General features: G+C 35.7%; 1 protein-coding gene across 5 annotated transcripts in view; it reads right to left on the reverse strand.

Moving 5' to 3' along the window:
- Positions 1-2,619: 2,619 nt before the first annotated feature.
- FGF14 (fibroblast growth factor 14) overlaps positions 2,620-12,251 on the reverse strand; it is a 644,239-nt gene continuing 634,607 nt past the window's right edge. For 4 of the 5 annotated variants that reach the window (XM_069467077.1, XM_069467073.1, XM_069467078.1 and 1 more), the window contains 2 exons: positions 7,716-7,914; positions 2,620-4,727 (listed from right to left, as the gene is read on the reverse strand). In XM_069467077.1, the coding sequence (XP_069323178.1) occupies positions 4,591-4,727; positions 7,716-7,914 (336 nt within the window). In that variant the 3' untranslated portion in view covers positions 2,620-4,590. The remainder of the gene's footprint in view (positions 4,728-7,715; positions 7,915-12,251) is intronic. The other variant, XM_069467075.1, reaches the window with a different exon arrangement.

Raw genomic sequence — 12,251 nt, forward strand, 5'->3', positions numbered from 1 at the left:
TTTTCTTTGAAAAGAGAAATAGTTTACTTTTACTTCTTTCCACCTGCTATAGTTGTGTGTATGTGTTTGTGTGTGTGTGCGTGTGGTTTTGACTGTAGTGATACAGGGATCAATATATTTATTAAGATGTGATTGAATTTAAACTTTTTAGATTGGAAAAAATAAAACTAACATAGTTACATGTAAAATGTAAATTCTAACCTTCTTAAATGTGATTTTAACTAACTTAGACTTTAAGATACAAACTCCCTCTAAATAACAAGCAGAGCAAAAGCAAACTTGTAATGGGTGGGAAAAAGGTAAGCAAATCTCATTTGTTTGTTCATGTTTTTAGGAAGCTGCAGTGGGATTAATGTCAATTGGAAGGGATGCAACAAGTTTGCAGATACTGTCAGCACTAACCCTGCTTGTTTGGCAAACCAGCACTAAGGAATTCCTCCACAAGGACTTTTCCAAAAATGTCAACCAAAGTCCTAAGACATATGAGGAGAATCACTATACCCTTTGCTTTTCTGGGCTCCTTGAGCTTATCTGGATTCCAGCAGCTCATTGGAAGGAACGGCCTCTGCCATCTCATATGAAAATACCATCTGTGCCAGACATCAGAATTAGACTGAGTGAAAACCAAGAAAAGAGAAAAAGAAAGAAAGAAAGAACATATATATATATATATATATATATATATATATATATATATATAAAAACTCAGGCTTAGTTGCAGAGTCAACTGTCAAAACTTTGAAACCCTTGGTATTCAAGAGTGCCAACAGGCCTATGTGTCACCTTGTAAGCTCAGAAACCTCAGCTATGAAATGTATATTAGTTCAAAGCAACAGAATTTACATTCTGGATTTTGATATGCCCATAAATAATTAAGCATTTAGCTCAATTGCTTTCCCTTGATATAGCCTTGTCATGAAATAAAATTGAAAATAATTTTCAATTCTTTTCATCTTCTTCTAAACTGGATCTTAGTCAATCTAGTTTCCTATTGGAGAAGTATCAAATATTAACTATCCCTGTAACATTAGGGATAAAATTTTAAATGAAGTGATCCATGCCTAACTTAAAGAACAAGAAGTTTATGTTCTTTTTTGTTGTTGTTTGTTTGTTTTTTAAAGAGAACCAATTCTGATATTGGTCATCCTGAAAAAACAGCTATTTTAGTACTTTCAGTATTAATTAAGCAAGTGGCCAGGTATGATAAAGAAACTGTTTACTCTCCAAGAGGCAAACAATTAGAAGGAGGAGTCTACAGGATTCATAATGAAATAATGCTCAGTTCCATTTTGCTCTTTACATAGGGTGGACAATTTGCATGTCTTCTATAATTTTTCCAATTAAAGTGGTAGCAAAATGTTTTAGAATGTAAACTTACTAGGAAACAAAAAGGACATCACTTGAAATATCAAAACAATTAACATTTCCTAGCATTGTTGAAGGATTGGCCAAGCAATCGGCTACCATAACAAATCAGAAGAAATAACCCTCCCATACCAGATATGCATGCAGAAGGAATGGGGTATTATAGAGACTCGATACAATGGACATATGCACATAGAGGTACAAAACACACAGTCTATAAATACAAATGAATTCCATCAGATTTACTATACAGAACATCAATAGTGACAGATTGCACTTACTTAATAACAGCAAACTTAATTTCTGAGGGAAAAAAATGGTGAAGTCTTATCCCAGAAGAATAGCAAGAGAGGTATCATCAAAGAGCTAAAATTTTCTTTGGCATGGTAAAGGGGGAAATTGAGTTTACCAACTTATTTACATGACATTTTTCTATATTTGTGGGTGATGCAATGTCATTTTGTTACATAAAGTTTGTTGATGATTTTTAATATGCCTTCATATAAATATTTTATTCAATATGTTGTATTTATAAATACAACAAATGATATTAAACACAGAAACTGTACAATGCAGACAAACTCTTTGTATGCAAATTGAGTAATACATACCAACAGTTCTTGATATACAGGTCCTACTACATGCAGTTCATCAGTGCTGTCCTCTTCCCATGCAACAGGTGAGACCAGACACAAAATAAATGACCTAACTAAATTACAAATAACAAGGACCCCTCTGCAATATATCTAAACATATATTAGAAGAGAGTATTTTGACATCCATTCATAGGGATAAATGCCCTTATAGACAACCCATATAAAAAACAAAACAGAGGTGCACATTTACATAAGTCTGTCATTTACAAAAATAAATCTTGTTTTAATTTAAACCAATAAACAAGCTTGCAGGGGGAAAAGAAACCAGAAAGTAGAGCTGATTATCAGAAACAAATAGGATGGGGTTGTTGGTAAGGGTGAGCGTGTGTGTGTGTGTGTGTGTGTGTGTGTGTATTGGTGTAAGCAGTGTCTAGAACCCCATTGGTTTTACAAGTAAATTATTCATATTAATATTTTGCCACATATTATGGGATATATGTCTTCCCTAAACAATTGGTTAATGGAATTAATATATTTTAACTTATCCTGTTAAAAACAATAGGCTTTAAAATGGCGTAACACCAAATCAAGAATGGTTAAAGGAATCATTCTGTTGTATTTGTAATTTAGCATCATTGACAATAAATCTACTCAAACATTATGCTAAGTTTTTATTTATTCAAGTGGAATCCAATATGAAAATGAAATAAGCATAAACAGGTAAATTTATACTAAACCTTTAATCAGCTAAGCAGGCCAAAATTTTTTAATGCTGGGCAAGGGCTGTCATGGAGATTTATGAAAGCAGTGACAAAATAATTTCCCAATAAATACAGTGCAGATGGGGAAAAATGGCGACTGGGTCATCCTTCCACATAGAAATAATAACAAGAGGCCAGTACATTGATCCCACATATAGTTTTCTATAAATGAGGTTCAGTTTGGTCTCAAATAACTCTTCTGAGAAGAAAACATTGAATTTTATTAGGTGTACACAGAGTTACCAAATATATTTCCAAACAATTTAGTATTAAACATTTTGAAACTCTTTATATCCAATAATGAACATTTTGCATGGAATCGTCACTATGTAATCAACTATTCTTGGCCTTTCTTAGTAGCTGTCTTTCCCTAAGCTCAGAGTTTAAGCAGTATTAAATTAGAAAGGAAATGAAGAATGCAGAAGAAAACAAAAGCAAATGAATTGAATGGACCAAAATCCTGATGACCAAATGTGTTGGTTTGCCTTTATTTGTATCTAGGATAATTCAACAGACTGTATTCTGAGATCATGGCAAGGCACCTCTAACCCAGCCATTGGGCCACACGGGGCCCAGAAAGCTGAGTTAGAGGTATGTACTGGTGAGATACACAGTACCGGACTCAGCATGCTGAGCTAAAAAAAATATTTTTTCCTAATATGTCCAGTTTAAAAACTTGTCATTAAACACCAAAAATATTAAAGTCTAATTTATAACTAACGTTTGCATTGCTGCTGCAGAAAAGAACACAACAGCCGCCTTGCCCATGCTCTGCTGAGTATGAGTGGAACGCAGCCCAAAACGGGGGTGGCATCGAGTTTGGTTCATTAAAAACAGGAAGGAGTATATCTGAAATGGACTTAGGTAGCGCAATTCTTGTAGGTTGTAATTATTGGTTTCTCTCTTTTTTTTTTTCCAAATAATGAGAATTAATAGATGAAAAATGAACCTTAATCAGGCCTACAAGGCCTACAGAATTCTTTGGACCCACTTTCTCAAAAACCAGTGGGTCTTGCTCGCTGGGCAAGGCAAATGTTACCATTACCAGTAAGCTTGTGATATGTATAAAACACACACACACAAAGAAACTATAGGGGATGTCAAACACGTATCATAGAGAGCTTCCCATGGATTGTGTTTGACCCTTTTCCCACCCAGGCAATGCCGACCTCGGGAGCACAGTATCTGCTACTGGATAGAGCGTATATGTGTGTTTAATTGATAGTGTGAGCCAGAGACAACAATCTTAATCTTTATAGATGCGATTTATAATAATAGATTTAGAAGGCTTCCTGATTCCCTGATTGCTCTCCCAACTAAGCCAACTGCAACATTGAAGATTTAGAGGAACACAATCCCTGCAAAAAGGTCACAGACAGTGGAGCAAGCAGCCCTGTAAAAATGGGAAGAAGAGAAATCCATAATAGCACAGGTTTACAGCATCTAACTAGAAATTACTCAATATTATTTGTGTGCTACAAAATCGAACTTAAACACATGGATTTTGCTGAAACAGGACTCAAAAAGGATTATGGGTAGCTGTCAGCAGGCAAGGTATCGAGTGTACTTGTGAAGTATGTCATTCACATGAAGTGTCACAGTCACAGAAAAGATATTAAAAAGGCATTCCATATCTGGTAGGGCATTCCATGGTCTGAGTTTAGCTGGTTATCCAGGTGTCTTCTTGTTGTGGGGGGTGCAACAGATTGAGATTTATCCACTTGCAACAAAGAAGTTCGGAGACAGCAGAGAGCAAGACTTAGCTTGCTGCCAGCTGCTCTTCAGCCGCGGGAGCAGGAGTGTCTGGTAGGGATAAATCACTCAACTGTGCTCAGGACGAATAAGTCACAACACCTGTGAGGATCTGGCTATGTCGTCTTACTCTTGTTGACTGGTTTGCCTCCATTCATGATAGCAGACGCACTTGTGCTTTTACTTGGCGTCACCCCAGGTTTCGGGACCGTTTCGCCAACATCATGCAAGGATGGTTCTCGGTACATGGCAACTAGGGATGGGAAGAAAGGAGGGAAAGGAAACATTGCCTGGTTAGGTGCAAGAATAGCCCGTCCATACATGCAGAGACCTCAGCAGTTGGCCCATTTCTGTTTTCCCTGAAGTAAAGCAATGCCATTGAGAGGGGATTCTTGCTTTAAAGCAGTAATTTCCAGCCCACAGGCAGAGGATATTACTTCCTCCACATTCTCCGGTTTACATATCTAAAATATGTACATGGGTGCACATGGAATTTTGTTTAGGAAAGAAAGTTTCTATGGGAGCTATGGCCTCTTTGCAGACCTATGATGTCTCATACACACATGTGACGAACTGTAGGAAAATGGCAAGCATTTAACCTAATCCTATTTGTATAGAAGGAAAACTCAGATTTCAGATTCACGTGAACAATAATAAAGAACTCCCTTCTTTTAAGTCAGGGCCTTCTGGAGATCATTGTTTTGATTTTCTTGTCATTGTTTCGATTTTCTCTCCTGCAATCATGGAAAGAGACCCTTAAACAACTGAAGGCAACTGTGTGGCATTTTATATTTTTTGTGTGTCATTTTCTGATATATTATTAAAAATCTAATAATTGATGTCACATATGGCAGAAGCATAGAATGGCAGGACAGCAACTGAGACTGATGCCTGAGTAAACTCTGAGGACTTCTCTGTATAGTATCTGGTGATATAATCACAATAGTTCATGTGACTCTTTAGGAAATGATTTTTGGAAATGCTAGGAAAGGACATGCAAGAGGTACAGATGCTTGGGAGAAACTAGTGAGTTTAAGTCATCTGCCATTAGAAATACAAGGGCATTAGAGCTGCCCAAACTCCTTTATAAGTTTTTGCAAGTTTAAGGTGTTTTATGAAGAGCCCTTTTGTTTACTTAGGATGAACTATCATATGCATTTTCTGTGTTCAGGGTAGTAGAATATTACCTTTTACATCAATGCATCATGTGAAGTACACATACTTGAAAGTACAACTGGACATTAGGCCTATAGAATATGACTTGACAAGGTAGTAAAAGGAATGGATCCACATTCTTGAAGCACATTCCAATCTCTCCTTCTACTACTTAAATTAGGAGATAATAGGATCAAAGCATTGATCGTGATTATCTATATATTGAAGAATTAAACCAAGTACCTAATTTGTCCTAACTTTTCCAGTGATATAATTTATATCCTATATGGGTTTTGAAAGTTTGAAATTAATTTTCCTCTATCAAGTAAATAATGTGGTAAATTTAATCGTTATAGTATCTACCCCCTTATTTTTGGAGTACTTCTGTCTGCTAATTATTTGAAAACATGATGAAAATACTGTTTCTCTTTTCCTCATATATAAATACACACACACACTCACATACACACAAAAGTTCAACACATGATCAAGATATCAAGTATCATTATCATACCACACTATTAGAGTCTCAGATATTTCCTAAGAAATACACAAAATAAGTGGTTTCCAAATTTTACCTCAGTTAAGTAACATAAAGGCACTTTTTGTTTCATTACATTTATGCAGCTGAGGTAAGATTTTAGAAATTTAGTCAATTCTTAACTGTCTATACTCAAAACATAAAGTTAGTCAAATAGACAAAGCAAGGTAGCAAATAAACCATGGTCTTTGTAGAGTGCAATGAACTTAGTTTTTTATTTTTCATTTGAATTTAAATATTGGTGAGTCTGATAGTATCAAAATTCATTTCAATCAATAAAGTCATATCATGGATGTCTTATTGGGAAGAACAGAGAAATCCTCTGAGGTCTTTTACTCTAATTTTCCTTATGATTTACCATATAATGAGAATAATTCACTCATATTTCAGACTCTGCAATAATTTGTCCTTTTTTACATAGGTCCTGGTGGCTAAGTGTTTGGGGTTCAATAAATTGTTCTAGAAGCAAATTTTATTAACAGTGATAGTAAGTCAACATCACTGAAGTTATTATACAAAGGTATTAACCAACAAGAGTCATTTTCCAAATTTAGGCAAACTGAAACTTAATTATACACTCATAGATAATGAAAAATTTCAAATTATCTATTTCTACATAGAGAATATGGATTATGAAACCAGTATGCATTTTCTCTTGATGGCTAAGGCTTTTCTGTAGGAACAAAAGACAAAAAGGAAACCGAACTAAGCTAGCGGTTATTGTAGATCTGATCTTCTGCAAAAGAAGAAACAAAAGTATTTGAACAGAAAACACATGTGAATAGCCTCAAAATCAATTGTTTTTCAGTTCTCAAATATTACATATGTAAAAGTAAATGACACTTTGGCAGAATCATCAATGAGAAAGGTGCGGATATTTCTGATTAATTAACAAATTTGGTAGCCTGCTCCTTGGGAATCCGATCAAAGCAAAACTGAAGGCTCCATTGTTTACATGTAAATATAAAAAAATTATTTTAGTAAAAGAAGGTAGTACCACAACTGTATCCAGTGAAGAACTATGCAGTTTGGAAGGCGATATATAATGTCAACAAGTTCTTTAAAAGTCAAGTTATTATCTCTTCATTTTGTATAATTATAATAATTCACACGTGTGTACTTTCACTTAGGTAACATCAAGATGGGCAAATACTTTTGATTCCACACTGAAAACTTATTTTTTTGTAATATACTTATTATCATAGATTTGTAATATTATTACAGATTTTAATATTTTTCTTTAATTAAATTTATCTAAGAGTTACAATGGTTGAGGCAGTGAGGATTTGAGATGTTGGAAGGTGGGAAGAGAAAAAGTTTATCCAGGTACACACACACACACACACACACGCACACACAAAGTGTATAAAAGGCACAAATTCTAAATGAACAGCTTGAGTAGACATCTGTGCACCCATCCCCGAGGTCAAGATAAAGGACACCTGTAGCACTCCATCAGGTTCCTTGTAGCTATGGTAGACGTATCGATTTGAAAAACGAAATGTGTAATAAGTCTGATAAGGATAATGCACACATAACATTCACCTTCCAATGGCTTGGGTAGAAAATGAGCTGCTGGTTTGGTTTTCTTTACTCTGTTCCCTTTCATAGCTTGCCCTTCTTTATTTAATCCCAAAAACCAGGCTCTTCCAGATTCCTGTTGTCTGTACAGCATGGATGAGTAGATTACATAATAATTTTCAAAAACAGATTCTTTAAACTTGCATTCAGGGGTAAAAAGTTCCTGTGAAGAGAAAAGAAAGAGAAAAAAGTCAGAGGAAGGAACCGGACCTTCACTGTGCTTTTATTCATTTTCTAGAAACTCACACAGAGTGAAAGAAAGAGTCAGCTTTTTGGCAGGGACAGCGAAACATACCTCTTCCTGCATGCAATAATTGTCCATAGATGTTTTTCAGTATACAATGAATTGAAAAGAATCTGCTATTTGGAATACATGTAGGTTAAATATGGGTGTCCTTTAATAAGAAAATCGAAGATGTGAGCAAGCTTAATAGTTTCACTTAGACAGAATACAATCCAACCAGAGTATAATCAGAAAGGGAGCATTAAAGAAGCATACAATACTCATAATAAAGTAAACAAAAATAAAATATATAGAAGATATTTATGATCTATTTTACATATTTCCATAGAAATAATTATATGATCTATTTTACATATTTCCATAGAAATAATTGTATGATCCCCTAAGAGTTGCCAGTTGTTACTTGGATCACTGATATTATAGGGTGATACATTTTATCTACAAAGAAACAAACTGAAACCTCAAATGAAAGCCATGACTATCAGCTGGCACACAAAATAGCTGCTAGAGCTGTTGCTGTACAAGCAGCTGAGGCCAGGTGTCCTGTTAGCCGGTCATAGTGACAGGAGCTGAAAATAACTACCTACTTTCATGGTGTGGAGCAGCACTGGAACTCCTGAAGATAAACATCAAAAGCTTCTCTTACTGAAAACCACCCAGCATTTTGGGAAGGAGTATAGTATACTAAATTCCATTAGGCTCAACAGCGTGGTCTACACTGATTGATGAGTAGCATGAAGCTTACTACTTCACAATGAACATTAATATTGCAAATATTCATAGATGATTTTTATATACTTTTAAAAATTCTTATTTTGGAAGTAATATTAATGAATATAATGCCATGCATATTAATAAAAATTATAAGGGTGCCATCTACACATGCATTTCTGATACCCCTCTGTTAAAAATAATTTTAACATTCAACCTTCCTAGACCATGGGAGACACCTGACTAGTTTTTGTGGCTATTTTAAATAGGCTCAACATTACGCTATTCTATAATATATGAAATATAGATGCAAAATTGGGCTTTATTTTCATTGATCTATATAAAAATATCACCATGCTCAAAAAAATATACACAAGGTTTTCATTTCTCTTCATAGATTTTATCATTGAAGAAAACAACAATTTTTGTTTTTCTTTTTAAAAAATCTTCTATAAACATCCTGAAAAACACACTTTCTGGGGCAAAAACCTAAGAGTTGAATTTATGCTGACTGTAATAGGAATGTGACATAATTGCACGTAGAAAATTTCTTTCAACATTTCCCTTAAGTGTGTGAATTACCAAGTGGCATGTTTTGAAAGATACGATTTATTTGGTGTGCTTCATAACTTTAATTCACTGAGTTCATAGTTTTCCAAGGGGAATGTGTTTTGTTAATGGCAGATGCTCTTCATGACAAAGATCACAGATACAGCAATCAATGTGATTAGATTAAAATAGCCAAAAGACAGATTTAGCCCCCTCTCAGAGCAATTTATGTAGATCTTTATTTCTTCTAGAAAATGTGACCTCAGATTGGAGTAAAATTCCACCAAAATAAAGTTCTGGCCTTCCACTCAGTGGAAGGCCAGATACCCTCCTGGTATTTCTCTCACTAATAAATGATAGTCTCACCGAGTCAGTACACAGGCCATGCCTCAGAGAAAATACTGATAAAGTGGTTCACGTTCACATGTTTGTGGAGAGTAAAACAAAATGGAATACTATAAATCTGGATTCTCCCCAAGAGACTAATAAATATAACATATTGATTGAAACCATACCTTCTAGGTCAAAAAGGTTAGACTTTGGCATGTTACTTGTCATTTTATTGAGACAGGCCAAAGCGCCCAAGCATACTGTTCACTAGATAAAACCTATCTCAAAACCAGCTAGAAGAAGAATGGTAAGAGCAGGCTGGGAGGTCACTCGGTGGAGGTCAGAGGAGCTGGCACCTGCCTTCTGGGGCATCAGGTCTCTGTCCAGAGCCGGACTCGTTAGCCAGGGGATCACTGATGCCCATCCTTTCTCTACAGATACCAGGGTCTCCAGCTTTGGAAATGTAGCTCTATAGGGTAGTCTAACCCTCGTTCTCATCTGATCACCACTGCCGTGATGGACAAAACATGGCGGATGTTGCTTGTGTTACTGTTAATAAATTAGGGACTACTGTGCCCACTCTGAATTGATTAAGCTGATGAGGAAAGAGGATGAAGACTTCTGATGTGGAGGAAGTAATTTATTCTCAATGGATACCTTAAGGACTTCTGACACACTACATCTTTTCAGATAAAATATTTGTGGCCTAGGACTCTCAGGAAGTCAATTCCACAGCCCCTTTCTGTGAGTTGCAATTGTGACTTCACAGATACGTGATTCTTTCTGTTTTCCATGAATGAGAACAATTGCCTTCAGTTGCTTGTGATAGTGGAGACTGGTGCATTTTCAGCCTTCTTTATTCCTGGCTAAGTAATTAATGGGCACACACACACACACACACACACAGAGAGATGCTACATTGAAAGATATTATTGTCTAATACATTTTCTCAAGATTTTTTAAGAACATAATCTGTTCCTCAAATATTGGAGCTCCACAAAAATCCCAGCATTTTCTGGAGAACTGATAGAACCAATGAAAGCTGAGGTTAGTTACTATTTATTTGGTGTCATAAGTGATAAATATACTTTCAACATGGAAATGGGAGGCAATGGAACAGAGGAACACCAGGTGTGGAGTCAGACCTCAGGATTCAATGTGGGCCCCACTCCTTACCAGCTGTGTGTCCTTGGGGAAATTACTTAATTTCTCTGGGCTTCAGTTTCCTCATCACTAAAATGAGGACAAAAATAATAGGATAATAAGGAAGTTGGGATGACTGAGTGAATAAATAACATTTTACAGATTTAGAAGAGAACTTGGCATAGAGTAAGCATTCATTAATTATTTTTTAAAATTCCCCAGTATTTGTAGTCAAAATATACCCCCTATCAGTTATTTCAATTCTATCAAAAGCTCAGCAAATCAAAATTCAGCTAAACAATTAATGAGCGTAATTTTATACAAAATATTGAGGTTAGCACCAGATAGACCAAAATGAATAAGAGTAGTCATTAATTTCATTAAAAATGGCCATACAATGTAATATTTGTTGTGGTAGACTTACCTGTAAAATACTAGATTGATTATAGGTGGAATAAATGATATTGTGAAAGAAAGAGGTAGGAAATGCCATGGTACATTTGGAGAACTATGTTTAGTTCATCACGGAGATACAGACTTTGCAGGGCAGAAGTCGAGAATGTTGTGGAATGGAAGGGAAGTTGGAGAAAGGTGATAAAGGGTCTTGCATACTCTAATAAAACAATTAGGCTTCTTATATGTGAGAGAAAGACATGTTTAATTCTGGAACAAGCAAGGGAATAATGGTATGGCCCAATTCATATTTTATAAGTACAAATCCGTTGTCAGTGTGGAAGATGACTTTGACACATTAATAACACTTCTATATTGATGTTTTAAATGCAATTTTTCACAGAAGAGTTGAAAGTTGTTTGTAGAACAAAACTATGTGTGAGTTCACTTGAATAGTGAGTATTAATATTATAAATAGAGAAAGCGGAACACACAAAGTAAGGGGAAAAATACTACCAGAATTATGACACATTGAGTTCTGAACTTTTTGGTAGCCAGGACAAAAAGAGAAAGACTATATGTTATAAAAATTATTCCAGAGAGGAAATCTTTTCTTTTTCTTGGCACTGATTTCTAAAAGATACTTCCTCACAAGGGACCTATAAAGTTACATTGACCAACGTAAGCAAAAATACTCTTCATTTATCATATGATATCTTGCAATTGAGGTAGTCACAGTTTATGTTTGAATCCAACGATATGCTTTAGGGAGACAGACTGGATTGAAAAAGTCCAGATAGGTAGAACTATTTAAAGTACAATAGGTGGAAATAATTGTAATTGATGAGATATCCAGGGATAATGTGCACAGCCAGGGCCACAAACTGAAGTGCCTATACTGACAAGGCAGATAAGGAGGGAGGCAAGCTGGCATAATCACGGCACTGTTATTAGGATAAATTGCCCCTGACTCGGGTTCTAAGGTGGAAAGACAAAGAGAGTGGTGGAAACCATGATAAAAGGAGCAGCTGCAGCCAGGTGCAGTGGCTCATGTCTGTAATCCCAGCACTTTGGGAGGCAGAGGCAGGAGGATTGCCTGAGGCCAGAAGTTTGAGACCAGCCCAGGCAAC

The sequence above is a fragment of the Eulemur rufifrons genome, chromosome 4 (assembly GCF_041146395.1).
Source record: "Eulemur rufifrons isolate Redbay chromosome 4, OSU_ERuf_1, whole genome shotgun sequence".
Classification (NCBI taxonomy): domain Eukaryota; kingdom Metazoa; phylum Chordata; class Mammalia; order Primates; family Lemuridae; genus Eulemur; species Eulemur rufifrons.